At 39.6% G+C, this 17049-nt stretch overlaps 1 protein-coding gene across 2 annotated transcripts in view; it reads right to left on the minus strand.

Annotated features, from left to right (window-relative positions):
- adgrl3.1 (adhesion G protein-coupled receptor L3.1) overlaps positions 1 to 17049 on the minus strand; it is a 928790-nt gene that overhangs the window by 135500 nt on the left and 776241 nt on the right. For both annotated transcript variants that reach the window (XM_041185670.1, XM_041185669.1), the window contains 4 exons: positions 15425 to 15608; positions 11339 to 11461; positions 9459 to 9664; positions 2382 to 2555 (listed from right to left, as the gene is read on the minus strand). In XM_041185670.1, the coding sequence (XP_041041604.1) occupies positions 2382 to 2555; positions 9459 to 9664; positions 11339 to 11461; positions 15425 to 15608 (687 nt within the window). The remainder of the gene's footprint in view (positions 1 to 2381; positions 2556 to 9458; positions 9665 to 11338; positions 11462 to 15424; positions 15609 to 17049) is intronic.

Raw genomic sequence — 17049 nt, forward strand, 5'->3', positions numbered from 1 at the left:
CCAGGGTGATGAAAGCCATGTGCGAGAACCCGCCCTCTGACACTATTCAGCTTGCTTCCACTACCCTTGCCTTGGCAGCATTGAAAGACTAACCACAATAGTCCTTGTCAGCCTCGACCATTCATCTGGGAGGATGAAAGTTTGGAGGTGGGAGTTAGCTGTCATCCACCGGCCACGCCCCGAGGCAGCATCCATCTCTCTCTCTGCCTCTGACAGCAGCAGATGGCAAATCGCACAGAATGAACAGCAGCTCCACACCTTGATGGGATCTTGATGTTATGATACCCATGAGTCAGGATCAAACCTGCTACCGTGTGGGTTTCACAACTTAGCATGGCTGTCATCCAGTTGCCTCATGATTATTAGGGTGTCCCTTTAGTTAGTCAATTGCGCTCACCTTGAACTCCACCAGTGCCCTCAGTTCAAACGCCAGGACCCCAATGTAGACAGCACCAACCCTGCCCTCTAGGGCCACCTCCCTACCACCTTTCCAACAAGATCCCTCCCACCATCCCACATGGCTGCCTCTTCACATTCCCTTGCTTCCCCCTTCCCTGTCCTGCACAAGCTGTCTTCATTCCCTGGATAGCCTCCCTCCTTTCGCCTACGTCCTGTGTCCAACCTTCACTCCACCCTTCCACCCAACATCTCCTTCCACCCTCAGCCCTCCTCCCATTTCCAGCCTTCGCACAGTTTGTCCTATCAGCACCCAATGTGAGTCCAGAGTTGTGAGCACAAATTTGGTCACAAAAAGGCCAAAGCAGCATTTACTCACCTCAAAGTTATGGGAGAAGTCAAATTCTCCAGGGATGTATGCCACTTATATACAGCCGTATATGTGACCATTCTAATTTCTGACTGGTGGGGAACTTAATTTGGAGGGGGATCTTAATTCCAGTGACGTGGCCTTTTAATGAGCATGCAAAACATACTAATGCACACAAAAGGGCTTCCCGACATTATTCGTCAGGAAGCTCGACCTGGCTTTAACCTGGCTTTAAAATCTCAAGAACTTAATTGCTAAAGTTCGTCCTGCCATCGGGAAACTGATTTTTGGCCTCCCACTAAATTAAGTTCCACCGTCCATCAAGCTTCTCACTGCTGGCGGGATCGGAAGATTCCGCTCAATGTCTATATATACACAATGGAAAATAAAATGTCATTGCCAGGAACCAGGACAGAAATGGTAAGAAAAAAACTATTAAAACTAACAGAACAACATAAGTACAACATCTGAACTGATTAAAACCCAGGTACAACTAATTGCCAGCAACAAGATCAAACAAGCTGCCTGAAATCCCTGACTGTGTTGCTTCTAAGTGCAGGCACAATAATGCCTATAAATCTAGACTTTTCCACACAAACACTGCGATGAAAATACATATATAGTTATGTACTTCCTATGAATTTAAAAATAGGGTTACCAAAGGAAAAGGTCCATTTATGCCAATTAAGGAAATTGTTTTCCTCTTGTAGGAACATCAATAGCAAAGTGCAGTTAATGGCAAAGAAAATAAAAAGAGATGGGATGAGAATCCCAAACATCACTGATAGAGAAAAAAAAGAAAGGAACAAATCTCAGTGGCACTTTCCTGTGATTTTTCCTGATTTGGAAAAAAAATGGAGTATTAATAAATAATAAATAAAACAAATATTATACAAGGCTTTAAAAATTATACTATATTTGAAGTCTTATTAACAAATTTAAATGTTTCTAGACCTCCCTCTTTTTCTAGTCACATATCAAAAATACTTTAGCCTGTGGTATTGATAGGATTTCACACAAAAACACAATTGTGATTTTGTGTGGGGAGGGAGAAACATTTCAGATTTTTGCAGGTTATTCCCCCACCCCTCTAAAATTATAGTTGAGAAATAAGACATTGCTTGTATAAAGTAATAACCCAAGCTCAAAATCCAAATGAAACTTTTAACTAATTTTAGCATGTGAAACAACTGAATTGATAAAAGAGCTTTAATCAGACAAACAAGGTGAAGATATTAATGCAGCTCAGTTCAATCTCTGTACTATAAAAATTAAGAAGGGATTTAGCATGTAGAAAGACTGTGCATTCTACATTTGGAATTGTGCTTTGTTTAACTCTTTTCATATGACTATGAAAAGGCTCAGCATATGTTGGAACTCTTCACTTGTGTTATTCAGTTTTCTTCACTTGGGCAAATAGTATATTTCTGTGAACCACTGTCAAATAGCTAATAGTTGGCTTGACTCTTGTTAAATTAATTTATTTTTGCTGGCCCAGTGATATCAGGCACCTGCAACTAGTATAATTACGGAGGATCTCGATAAAAAAGATCAATTTGACTTCCACAATAAGCAATCTTCCAGTGCTTGGAGATGAAGACATTTATCTTCTTACCTTGACGTCTTTGTGTGCCATGAGGACAGCAAAGTTTGTCAGATGATTGCAGGAGCATGTGGTATGTGTCCTGTTTGACCCCAGCATTCTGCAGCCCTGTGTGGACCAATACCCTGTCATTGTGCGCTTCGAGTAGCTCCAGAATGAACAATTTGGGTTAAAATTGTTTTGGAGCTGAAACAAAGAAAAAATATATAAAATATTTCATACTGTGACAATTACCATCTCTCCCAATGAGCCAGTTCTTCAATACATCCATTCCCTTAGTCAAGAAGCAATCTGTTACATGTCACATTTTCCATGTAGAAGCTATAAAATTCAGATTGCTATCAAGCACTTCACTATTACCAAATTAGTTCTTTGGTTTTGATTAATTTGAAGCCACAACTAAAATCAACTCTGTAAAAACCATCTGTTTCATTTGCAATTCAGATCAGGCAATTTAACAGTTCCTGCCAATCGTGCATTACAGTGACCCCGTTTGATTATTAAAATGGCAGTGGCCACTGAACATTGAAAGAGAATTGTGAGTCAGCAAGCTTGTCATCAGACCTTGATTTTAACAGGTTACATGGAGTACATACTACTTAGTTGTTTACCAGTAACATCTTAATAAGAACTAATAAAAAGCCAGCCAGCCAGGAATTAAAATGGAAAAATACAGCCTAGTAAATCTTCAACTTCTTTGAAGGCATTACAAAAAAATTAAAGCGGATCTAGCTATGATATAGCTTATTTGGGATTTCCAAAAGCTTTTGGCAAATTCCTACATGAAAAGCTTCTGACTAAACTGAACATCGTGAATTGAGAGTAAAACATGATTTTAGTTAAAAGATAGCAGATTGACAACAGTGAGAGTCATGGCAGATTGAGGGAATGTGTGGAGAGGAGTTTTGCAGAAAGCATTGTTGGAGCTCTTGTTGTTTTTCATCAGCACAAATAGCATTAGTAAGTCTCTCAAATCTACAATAGAATGGGGAGATCTGTGGGGACAGAAGAGATAATTTATGGTTTGAAGGAGCTTTAGAATAGTTATACAATTGGACAGACAAATCAAATTTATTAACAAAAAACAACACAATTATGCAATAAATTAAAAGCATTAGCACAAGGACCATTAGATGTGAAAAATCTCAACTGTTAGTAACTAATGACAAATCTTTAAATGTGTTTTTATGCACGTATTCACAACATTAGTAGCAAACAACACCAACCTTTCGTTTAGAAATGGCTCTAGTTTTCATTATCTAGGTGTTGTGAAAAAGTAATTAATAAAGCTTTTATCATGTTTACTTTATTATAGCCACAGTAGTAGATTACAATGTCAAATTTTGGAATTATGACAATAGTAGATCTCTGTGAAATTTATACTAAAAGCTCTAATAACAAGTTAAATGTAGCACTCAAGAGAATAGAATAATAGAGCTGGAAAATCTAGTTTAACTTGCAGACCAAGAGGGAGAATCTGAGGCCTCCCACCCAGCAAAAACAGTGCCTTGAAGAAAAATGTGCGGAAAAGCTTACTGTGGCTGTTATCTGGATAGGTGGCAAGCATGCAGTTAATTAAGGTGTTTAAATCAGGATGCTGATGTTAATCAGGCCCAATGCAATTTTGAGACTTAAGAATACCATCTCATTTTAACCCCTCCCAATGCACATCTCCTGCAGAACGAAGGTGGTTAAAATCAATTCCGTTGGGTCAGACTACCAATTTAGTTGTCTACAATACCCAAATTCTTTTTAAACTTATATTTAGAGCATTCAAACAAAAATCAACAGTTTACCTGAACTTTATCACCCAAATAAACATTTGAAAACTGTCAACAGGTCTGACTGACAACACTGAAAATATCTCATTGCTCCTGTCAAATCAGGTTATATGAAAGTGAATGTTCAAGCAATGCTAATAGTACTGGAGAGATGTGTAAAGACTCATCAACTTTCAAGCAAACTATTATGAAGATAATCAATACATGGATTCAGAGCTTGATTATGCTTTAAACATCTTAGTTCTTAAAATAATAGATGAAACTAGGCTGCAATTCCCAGATGGCTGGCTGGCAATTTGACAACATCTTGCCTTTGGCTCCCAATGTCTGGGGCTCTGAGACAGCATCTGCCTTCACTAGTCAGGTGAATTCTTCCTGCAGTTAACAGGACATCCTGGGATCAGGACTCAAAAAATCTGGATAGTTTCTGGAAGTATTTTGCATAATTTAAGTATTCTGGGAAAATACACACAGAACAGACCATCATCATATACTTTGCCACAGTGCCTTGCTAGTTTCTTTTTACTTTTCTAAATAAATTGAAATACCACAGATCACAGATCTGTGGATTACTACCTGAGCCGTGAGAAAATTCCATAAGGTCAATACTGGGGAGATGGTAGTGCAATGGCAATGTCACTGGACTAGTAATTCAGAGTCCCAGGCTAATGCTTTGAGTTCATGGGTTCAAATCCCACCATTGAATTGAAAATTAGTCTCAGTAATGGTGATCATGAAACCATCTTCAATAGTCATACAAACCCATCTGGTTCACTATGTCCCTTAAGGAAGGAAATCTGCCATCCAAAACCCAGTCTGGATTACACGTGACTCCAGACCCACAGCAATGTGGTTGACTCTTAACTGGCCTCTGAAATGGCCTAGCAAGCCACTCAACTTGAGGGCAATTAGGCAACAAATGCTGGCACTGCCAGTGATGCCCACATTCCACGACAGAATAATAAAAAAAAATTATAGATTTGGAAGCATTGCTCAAAGATTAATGTGGGATAAATGGAATTTTAGTTAACAGTGCACTGGCACCAGGAGTAGGGAAAGAGGGAACTGTTCTGTTGGGATGTAGTTTCTTGAACTGTGCTGGGACCATGCCTTGGCAAATCGAATATGTGACTAAGGCTTTAAATAGGGTTTTAAACTAAATAATTGGTCGGGGATGGAGTCTTCAAGTGAGGGGAGATTTAGAAAGTTCAAGAGAAAGGATAAAGCAATAGTGAGTGATTGGACCATGCTAACCAGAGTGTAACACAGAGTGACAGAGCGTACAAACATAACAGTACACTAGAAAATAGGGTCAGAGTAGGAGACAGTAGTATAAAGACAAAACTAAAGACTATTTATCTGAATACACATAGCATTAGTAACAAGATAGACATACTGAAGGCACAAATAGGAATAATGAGTGTGATCTGATAGTCAATAGACATTAAAGAGATATGTTTACAAGGTGACCAAGGCTGGGAACTGAATATTCATGAATACTTGCCATTTTAGAAGGGCAGGCAAAAAGGAAAAGAAGGCAAATAGTTCTGTTAATAAAGGATGAGATCACCACATCAGTGAGAAATGATCTTGGCTTAGACGATCAAGATGTAGAATCGGTGTTGGTGGAGATGCGAAATAGCAAGACAAAGAAGTTACTGGTGGGAGTGGTTTATGGGTCCTCTAAAGTAGCTACACAGTATGACAGCATATAAATCAAGAAATAATGGGGGCTTGTTTAAAAAAAAGGTACTACAAAGTTCATGAGTGGCTTTAATCTTCACATAGGCCAGGATTTTACGCTGGCTGTGCCGGCGTGCACCTGACCCAACAGCGTGTGAAATTGCGCGAAAAGACATTGGGTGCGCATCTCGACGTCATCATGCACTCGCATGATATCTTGCTCAGCAGGTGTGCACGGCAGATGGAAGCACACCTGCCAACAATTAAGCCTATTAAAGAAACAATTGAGATTGATTTTACATGGCTCGTCCACTTCTGCATTCGCGGACGGGTCAGGCGGCCTTTGCATTTTTGCTGAAAGCTCGATCCAGTGCAGGATGAAATGTCCAGAGTGAACTATAATTTAAAAAGATATCTGGAGACTGATGTTTTTTGATTCGGCTGTCAGGTGCTTGAATGTGTTTCATTGACACAGTTTGGTGTTTTTTTTTCTGTCATTTAATCTGCATAGGCAGCTCCGTAGCAGTTGTCTGCCTTCAGGAAACTCAATGGAAACGCCCTCCTGCACCCTCACTTTTGTTTGTGCCAACACGCTTCCCCCGACACCAACACCCCCCCCACTGCCCCCCCACGACCCCCCACCATCTCCCCCACTCTCGACAGCGCTAAGGCTTTCTCAGTGTACATTTCATGCTGGATTGCCGTTAATCGGCCAGCCAGCATGAAAGTGTGCTCAGAGGCCGAATGTGGGCGGAAGCGTATTTTGTGTCCACTTCCAGACCCGCTGATTGCACAAGAAATGACTAAGATTCAGACCATAGATCCAAGAAATCAAATTGGTAAAGATAGCCTGGAGAACGAGTTTATAGAGTGTATTCCTGACAGTTTCTCAGAACAATACATTGTGGAACCAATCAGGGAACAGACTATTTTAGGCCTGGTAATGTGTAATGACTCAGGATTAATTAATGATCTCATTGTAAAGGATCCTCTAAGGAAGAGTGAGCATAACTTAAGGAATTTCACATTCAGATACAGGGTAAAACTTAGGAATCAAACCAATGTCTCAAACTTAAATAAAGGCAATTGCAAAGGTTTGATGATAGAATTGGCTAGAGTGGACTAGAAAAAGTAGATTAAAATGTAAGATGGTTGATAAACAGTAGCAGATATTTAGGAGATATTTCATAACTCTCAACAAAGATTGAATCCATTGAGAAAAAAAGAAAATGAGAAGGAAGAATCATCTATGGTAACTTTAAAAGTTAAGGATGCGATCAAATTGAAAGAAAAGTGTTCAATGTTGCAAAGCTTAATGGTCGGCCAGAAGGCTAGGAAAAGTTGGGAAAAACCAACAACAGATGATTAATTAAAAGAGGGAGAAAGTGGATTATGAAAGTAAACTAGCAAGAAATATAAGAACCTCTCCCTGTGTATAAAAAGGAAGAGAATAGCTAAAATAAATATTGATCCTATACAGGATAAGACTGGGGAAATGATAATGGTAAACAAGGAAATGGAGACTTTAACAAATATTTTGCATTTGTCTTCACAGTAGAAGACATGAAAAGAATCGCATTAATTTTAGAAAATCAGGCGGCAAAGGGGAGGAAGGAACTTATCACTAGAGTAAAAATACTGAGAAATCTCAGAAAACAAAGACTTGTAATTACATTGCTCCTTTCATGGCCTCGGGACATTTAAAAGTGTTTGACAGCCAATGAAATACATTTGAATTAAAGTCACTATGGTACTGTAGGAAACAAAGCAGCCAATTTGTGCACAGCAAGTTCCCACAAACAGCAAATAAATGGCCCAGTTGGTTTATTTTTTATGACTAGGTTGATGGATAAATATTGGTCAGGTTGACAAGTCCCCTTGACGTGATGGCCTGCATCATAGGGTCTTAAAAGAAGTGGCTGCACAGATAGTGGTTGTTATCTTCCAAAATTGCTTGGATTCTAGAAAGGTGCCAGCGGATGAGAAAACCCCAAATAAAGAAAAGAGGGAGACATCTGTCATTGGGAAAATTCTGGAATCTATTATTAAGAAAGTAGTAGCAGGACATTTAGAAAATCAGAATACAATTAAGGAGAGTCACCATGGTTTTATGAAAAGGAAATCATTTGACAAATTTATTAAAGTTCTTTGAGGAAGTAACAAATAGGAAGGAAAAAGGGGAACAAGTAGATGTAGTATATTGATAAGGTCTTTGATAAGGTACCATACAAACAGTTACCTCACAAGATAAGATATCATGGTTTCGGGGGGTGATATATTAGCACGGATAGAGGGTTGCTAACTGACAGAAAACAGTTGGGATAAATGAGTCATTTCCAGGTTGGCAAATTTTAACTAATGAGGTGCCACAGAGATCAGTCATGGAGCCTCAACTATTTACAATCTATATTGATGTCTTGGATAATGGATTGATTGCACTGCAGCCAAATCTGTTGACGATACAAAGATACTTGGGAAAGCAAGTTGTGGACAGAGCACAAAGAGTCTGCAAAGGAATATAGATAAAGTGAGAGGGCAAACATTTGGCAGATGGAAAAACATGAGACTAACAATTTTGATAAGAAGAACAGAAAAACAAAATATTAATTAATGGAGAGAGACAACAGAATGCTGCAGTACAAAGGGATCTGGGTGTCCCTGTACATGAAACATAAAGTTGCAGGTACAACAAGTACTTAGGAAGGCAAATGGAATGTTGGCCTTTATTGTAAGGGGGATGGAGTACAAACTCCAAACATACATATGCTACAAACATACAGGGCATTAATGAGACTGCACCTGGAGTACTGCATACAGTTTTGGTCTCCTTATTTAAGGAGGGATATATTTGTATTGGAGGAAGTTCAGATAAGGTTCAGTAGGCTGATTACTGGGATGAAGGGATTTGTCTTATGAGGAAAGGTTGAGCGGGTTCGGCCTATACTTGTTAGAAGAATGAGAAGTGGTCTCTTTGAGACGTACAAAATTCTGAAGGGGCTCGACAGGGTAGATACTGAGAGGATATTTCACCTTGTTAGAACTAGGAGGCATAATTTCAGAATAAAGGTTACCCATGTTAAATGGAGATAAGGAAGAATTTCTTCTTACAGAGGGTCATGATTCTTTGGAATTCTCTACCTCAGAGACTTGTGGAGGCAAGGTCATTGAAAATATTCAATGCTGACACAAACAGCTTCTTAAACTATCGAGGAATCAAATGTTATGGGAAACTGGCAGGCAAGTGAAGTTGAGGCTAAGATCAGATCAGCCATGATCTTATTGAAGGGTGGAGCAGCCTCTCAGGAAGAATGGTCAACTCCTGCTCCTATTTCTTACGTCCCTACTTCAACATGATAGCCTAGATTTCATGAATTTATTGAAATTAGCCCTGTATATGATGAAAGTTAAAACAAGTACAAGTACAATGTCACCATACAAAAGGTCCCAGTGTTCAACCATCAGAAAAATGTTATACCAAGTGTGACTAATTGGTTGGTTTAATCTGCAAATAAGAGTTACAGAGAAAAGCATAGGCTGTAGTAGGTTGGAATGTGCTGATGTAGTAGAGGGAGACACACACAGAAACCAAAGATTGAACACAAAATGAGCCCATTTCCTCACTCACATCAATATGATTTAAGGTAAAAATCACAGGGGCTGCCAGGTAGATTCGGTTGCTTTCTTTGTTTATTGCTGCAGAGATGACTTGCGAGTTGACTATAACAGTGTGATTGGTTGACATCGCCTCACTTCCAAGCTTGAAGCTGGCATTCTCTGTAGAAAGATAGCTTCCCAGATTATTGTAGAGGATGAAAGCCACTCTTATCTCACCTGCAACAAAGGGAGTAGGTATATTACCCTTTCTGACATTTCAGAAAATGGGTGTGCAGAGATTATTTAAAGATAGATTGAGGGAGTAATTGTGCCTTCTAGAAAGCCTTAATTTAGTGAAGGTTTACCCTTTCATGACCCAAAAGTTCAGGAAAGCTGACTTTTCTCACACCCAGTATAACATGTTGAACTTCTGCAGTGTTAGACTAATCCGATTTCCAAAACTTAAAGCTTTATAAAGTTGCAGCACACCCAGAGGGAGCCTCCAACCATGATGAGAAAATTGCTTGAATCAAGTATCTGGTCTGCACTCAAAAGGTCAATACAGATGCAATATTTGCATTCACAATGACTGCTGTTCATCATATTCTATTTGATAACCTGTAGAAGTTTAGAACGGTTTCATAGATTTTTCAACACTAAGGCTTTAGGTGGGCTCAAAAATGAAATATGTGCTGAAGCAATGATATTTAGGCTTCCTTGTTATTTGGAAATACTCCGCTGTCTGTGTTGGTAATACAGGACCATGTTTTTATGTGCAAGCAAAACGGGAATGGAGAGCATCAAGAAATTTGTCTTTGGGTTAGATTTTCATCTTCACCAACTAATCAAACTGACTGCTCCTTATGGAAGATTTTCATCTTACCGAAATCAAAGGCATAAAAATTGGGCAGGTTCTGTCAAAATCAGGTGATCCCCTCCAGCAGATTACCAAGCCATAAGCAAAGATAAAGATCTTCCCAGGCATCTTGGGTCCATGTTAAAATGTGTTAATGAAAATTAACCACAAAAAGCTTGTTAAGCCCTTGTTAAAGGCCAATCATAGGAAGCTCATGATGATTTGCTCAGGGGATTTATGTAGAAATTAAATTATGGATTCTAATTCAGACTTGCGAGTTAGTTATGTGGATGAAGAACAATATTGCGGAGCATCTGTGCAGCTAATACTGTCTAAAATAAACTAGATATATCTAACTGTCCAATAAAATATAACAACTCTATAGATAATTCTGATGTCAGTATTTTATAAAGCTGAAATTGCTGTTTTTGTATGTTCAATGCACAAACTTCAATTATGTTTGAAGGAAATATAAAAGTAAATCAACAGCATCAACATATCAGGCTAACGATAAGATGCTGATATGATTCAGTGATGTAACTGCTTGTACCAAATCTGATTGAATTTCAGAACATTTCAAAACCATTATTTCTTACAAATAACCAACATATTTTAAGCTATGCCAAGCATGTTAGAGAGGCTGAAATCCAACACAAATTATTAGGGAGCTTATATCACTTTCATAGAATAAAAAATATATATATTTTATAGGGTTTATTGACAAGTTATAACTATAGGAAGCCGTGAATAAATTGGTTAAAATCCCAAATATTTGTTTTCCTCTCATTTGGTTTTTGAGCATGTGCTGAGGGAGTGCTGCATTAATTCAAAGCAGGTCCATGATTTAATAAAAAATATATGGGTGTTCTGAATTAAAATGACCAGCTCTCCTTCAGCAAGCAGCAGATTTGGAGAAATGTGGATATCTCTTCCCTCCCTGCGCTTCAATGCTCTCATTAACTCCTTCAAATTAGCCCTGAATGAGGCATTTTGACAATCAAGATTCACGAATCCACACCTTATGATTCAAGATAACAATTTCAATTAAACCTTACCATTACGACCATTCTTTTTCAGAGTACTAGCTGAAAGTTGGATGGAGTTCCCATTTATCTCATCTTGTGGAAATTGCAGATCCTCCAATGTTCCATCTGTGCTCAAGCGGGCAACCTCTAGCACTGTTATTCCCAAAAGGGCACAAAACAAGCAGTTAGTCTTGTGGCAACTGGACATTTTCAACATCATCTACAATAAGCACATTTTCCGTGTCTACCATTCCATATTAAGTTTTCTTGTAATACCAAAATTGTGTTCTCAAATGGAGGTAAAGTATTGAACCAAAATGTTGATAAAATCTTAAATTAAAGAAAAAGATGCTCTCTACTATGGCTGGCTTCTGATGTGATTCTGATATAGCACAGAACCAGCCCATTCAGCACAACCAGTCCATGTCAAAGTATATGCTCCATATGAACCTCTTTCCATTCCATCAGCATAAACCTCCACTCCTTTCTCCCTCATATGCTCTTAAATTTATCCATATGATTCACCCCATGCTTTTTTTTATTATAGTGGAAGATGTGGGGCCAGGCTTTCCCATCCCGATGCAGGGCAAATCTGCACTGGGTGGATAGAAATGGAAGCATGCGGGTCCTGAATGCAGAGGCTCTGGCCCCATTTCTGTCAGCTATTTTGATCACTTTGGGAAAGGGAGCCTGCACTCAGCACTTTCTGGCTCCATTGCAGGGCTGAGCATTTTAAAGCTCCCGCAATTTTCACGGACTCTGGCCGGCTTCTGAAGGTGATGATAGCTCAGAGGTATAACGAGCCATGGGGGAGCCCTAGTCTGGGGATGTGAATCTTTTGACAGGTAAGTTCAAAAGATATTGAAACTTCACGTCATAACGTTATGTTGTATGATAAGTTAAATCTGTTTTTAATAGTGATTAATGATAGGACTTCGTTCTTAAAAAGGGACGGGACTATTATATTGACCAGCATTCAGTTCTGGAGGTTTGTTTATACAGCTGTGCAATGGAATCTTAATTCCCATACTGTAAAAGGGCTGGATGGCTTGGAGTTTGTCAAATGTGTTCAGGAAAGTTTTCTAAATCAATATATAGAGGTACCAACGAGAGAGGATGCAATACTTGATCTCCTATTAGGGAACCAGACAGGTCAGGTGACAGAAGTATGTGTAGGCGAACATTTTGGGTCCAGTGACCACAATGTCATTAGTTTTAAGCTAATTATGGATAAGGATAGGTTTGGTCCTCGAGTTGAGATTCTAAATTGGAGAAAGGCCAATTTTGTGGAAATGAGAAAGGATCTAGGAAGAATGGATTGGGATAAGTTGTTTTCTGGCAAGGATGTGTTTAGTAAGTGGAAGGCATTCAAAGGCGAAATTTTGAGAGTGCAGAGTTTGCATGTTCCTGTCAGGATTAAAGACAAAGTTAACAGGCATAGGGAATCTTGGTTTTCAAGGTGATCTGGTTAAGAAGAAGAGAGAGATGTATAGCAGGTTTAGGCAACAAGGAGCAAATGAGGTACTTGTAGAGTATAGAAAATGTAAGAAAATACTAAAAAAGGAAATCAGGAAGGCAAAAAGATGACTTGAGGTTGCTTTGGCAGATAATGTGAAGGTAAACCCGAAGGGTTTCTACAAGTATATTAAGAGTAAAAGGATAGTAAGAGACACAATTGGTCCCCTTGAAGATCAGAGTGGTTGTCTATGTGTGGAGCCTCACGAGATGGGGGAGATCTTAAACAGTTTTTTTGCATCAGGAAACTGGCATAGTGCCTAAGGAACAAGCAATAGTGTCATGAACATATAGAGATTAAAGAGGAGGTGCTTGCTGCCTTACAACAAATAAAGGTAGATAAATCCCCCAGGCCTGACATGATATTCCCTCGGACCTTGAGGGAGCCTAGTGTAGAAATTGCAGGGGCCCTAGCAGAAATATTTAAAATGTCCTTAGCCACGGGTGAGGTGCCGGAGGATTGGAGGGTAGCTCATGTTGTTCCATTGTTTAAAAAAGGCTCCAAAATTAAACCAGGTAATTACAGGACAGTGAGGCTGACGTCAGTAGTAGGTAAATTATTGGAAGGTGTTCTGAGAGATCGGATATATAATTATTTGGACAGCCAAGGGCTGATTAAGGATAGTCAGCATGGCGTTGTGCATGGTAGGTTGTGTTTAATGAATCTTGTAAAGTTTTTCGAGGAGGTTACCAAGAAAGTAGATGAAGGAAAGGCTGTGGATGTTGTCTACATTGACCTTAGTAAGGCCTTTGACAAGGTTCCACATGGGAGGTTAGTTCAGAAGGTTCAGACACTTGGTATCCATGTAGAGGTTGTAAACTGGATTCGAAATTGGCTGTGTGGGAGAAGACAGAGAGTGGTAGTGGATGATTGCTTCTCAGATTTGAGGTCTGTGACGAGTGGTGTGCCTCAGGGATCTGTGCTGGGACCATTTTTGTTTGTTGTCTATATCAATGACTTGGATGATAATGTGGTGAATTGGATCAGCAAGTTTGCTGATGACACTAAGATTGGAGGTGTTGTGGACAGCAAGGAAGGCTTTCAAAGCTTGCAGAGAGATCTGGACCAATTGAAAAAATGGGCCAGAAAATGGCAGATGGAACTTAATGCAGAAAAGTGTAAGGTGTTACATTTTGGAAGGACAAACCAAGCTAGGACGTACACAGTAAATGGTAGGGCACTGAGGAGTAAGGAGGAACAAAGGGAGTTCAGATACATAATTCCTTGAAAGTGGCGTCACAGGTAGACAAGGTTGTAAAGAAAGCTTTTGGCATACTGGCCTTCAAAAATCAAAGTATTGAGTATAGGAGTTGGGATGTTATGGTGAGATTATATAGGACATTGGTGAGACCAACTTTGGAGTATTGTGTGCAGTTCTGGTTGCCTAACTACAGGAAGGATATCAGTAAGATTGAGAGAGTGCAGAGAACATTTACTAGGTTGTTGCCGGGTCTTAAGGAGTTGATTTACAGGGAAAGATTAAATAGGTTAGGACTTTATTCCTTGGAGCGTGGAAGAATGAGGGGAGATTTGATAGAAGTTTACAAAATTATGAGGGGTATAGACAGAGTAAATGCGAGTAGGCTCTTTCCACTTAGATTAGGAGAGATAAAAACAAAAGGACATGGCTTTAGGGTGAAAGGGGAAAGGTTTAGGGGGAACATTAGGGGGAACTTTCGGCACAGACTAGAAGGGCCGAATGGCCTGTTTTCTGTGCTTAGTGTTCTATGGTTCTAAGTGCTTAAGGATTGAGAGGTGGATGAGTGGGGAGGGGTTGAGGTTTGGGGCCTCACATTCATCTACAGAACTGGGCCAATGTCCCAGCAAATGGGGCAGGCCTTCTAACCTGGCCACTTTGGCATCCACCTGCCTCCATCCCAGCCCCCAACCTGCTTTGCGAGGCTGCAGCACCAACTCCAGCCCACCCCTGACTCTGAGGAAGAAAAACATGATGGGTAGACATGGCCACTCAGGAGACAAGATCACAACATTGGGAAATGGTCCAAGTCCAGATTCCCATCTCAAAGGGGGAAATCTGGCCCTTGGGGTATTGCCTGTTATCTTCTCTGCTCCCGTGTGATGTAATTTTAAAAGTTGGACCAAGAAGTCTTCTTCTCGATTTCTTCTGTGGTGACCTAAGGGCAACACCAGTCTGCAAAAATGGTGGCACTGTAGATGGCAGCTTTCTGCTGATTGCTTACTATGATTGTGAAAGAAGCTGCATAAATAGCAATGAGAAATTTTCTGCCAAATTTAGGCTGCACATGCCCCACAACTTTATAAGATTGCTCAAAACACAAAGACACACATACTGAAGAAAAGAAACAATGCAGGTTTCAGCATTTTCTGGCCACCAAAGTTCAAATTTGTTCAATCTATTTCGTAGAAGCTGTTGCGGTGATTGCATTGATATTTTCTAGAACACTTTTTTCTGGAAGACTCTTTTTTCAAAAAAAACCACAATTCTTAGCACACGAGGAATTAGCTGTTCACTTACAGAACATTAAACAAATGTCTCTGAAACTATCAAGCAGTGCTCACTGATAAAAAGAGGTCTCTTGACTGTTTTAACCATAATATAATTTTCACAAAACACTCACGTATGTTTTCGGTGTTTTCTCGAACTATGTCCGTCTTGAGCAGATTGTCAGCAAGGACAAAGGCGCCTTGCTCCACCGTATCAAGTAACATAGTGGCTGCGCGCAGCTGATCACTTGTCATCAGGTCCTTCCATGCATCCAGGGCTTGAGGTTGCAAGAGGTTGTTAACCGTCTCTACCATGGCCTGCAGATCAGGGAAAAGAATGACACAAGATTTCAATTTTGCCCACCTGAGGACAGCCATGGATGCATGCCACAACAACCCATGCAATCTCAGCAGCATCATCATGTGGAGACATATAGTGGGAGATGATCAGATCCCTACAATGGAAGAAGGGCAATTGCAGCCACTTTTGCATGCCTCTCGTGTCTACAAGGATCATCAGTGAAGCAGTGTTGAGTTACAGAACAATTCATCGCTTCACTGTAAGAAACAATGTTCTCTTTAATGCAAGTTCAAATTAGATGTATGTAGAAGACTTGTGTGTAAAATACAATTCTGATGTATTTACAGTCAATAAACATTGAGGCACTGAAAACAATCTTCTTGCATTGAATGTTTGGAATAAAAGGCAACCTTAGCTGCCTGTTCATCTGATTTAGCTTGAGCAGGCTTGTAAAAAGGTTTTTTTTGTGCCCAAGGTAAAAAGCCACTGCCTCAGATGCAGTTATTATCTTTCAGGCAGGCTGGCTGAACTACAGTTTGCTGGTGTTCACTGTGGAACATTTTGGCTTTTCCAATAAACAGTGCTTTTTCATGCCGAGCACTTGAGTGAGCGAGATACATTTTCAGCATTTTAATACAGTTTCATTTTTCTTAAGGAAAAACAAATCCAATGCAAGATAAGAACATGGTGCAAACAGAGAAGAAGGTATCAATTGCAATAGTTAATAAGCAGCAATGGTGCAAATTTCTTTTCAGTCAGTTCTCATAAATGGACAAGTAGACTCTATGCTCATACATGCAGATGATCATGTCCCCACACCCTGCATGCATATTATTACTTCAGATGCCAGGATTCATATATTCCCACCTGGTTTGAACACCCTCTTTCTGGCATGAAGCATTTTGTGATAATAACAATGCTTCATGCCAATATTATATGTGCAAAGTCATCCACTTGTCTTAATAGCTCAACAAGTTAAGTCATAGATGTCAGTGGCTTACTGATGCAAAATGAGCTGTTTGTAATGAGCAAGAAACACAAAAATGTTTAAGATACAGGCTTTCTCATTACAGCAACTCATTGTTTAGAAATGAAATGAACAAGTAACCCACACACTTTGAACCTAAATAAAAAGCAATAGTGTGAATTTATATAGCCCCTTTAAAAGAATTAAGCAGATTAAAATGCTTCCCAGATATATAAGCAGACAAAAATGGCACTGAGCCAACAACAAAAATATATGGATAGGTGACCAAAAACTTGGTCAAAAAGTTTTTAAGAATGGTCTTAAGGAAATAGAGAATGGGGAGATTTAGGAAAGAATTTCCAGAGCATGGGGCCTATACTGCGGAAGACATGGCTGCCAATGGTGGGCAAAGGAAGTGGGGAATGCATAAGAAGCCAGAATTGGAGGAACGTGGAGTCCTTAGAGGGTTGTAGGGCTGAAACAGTTTACAG

Source organism: Carcharodon carcharias, chromosome 4, assembly GCF_017639515.1.
Source record: "Carcharodon carcharias isolate sCarCar2 chromosome 4, sCarCar2.pri, whole genome shotgun sequence".
Taxonomy (NCBI): Eukaryota; Metazoa; Chordata; class Chondrichthyes; order Lamniformes; family Lamnidae; genus Carcharodon; species Carcharodon carcharias.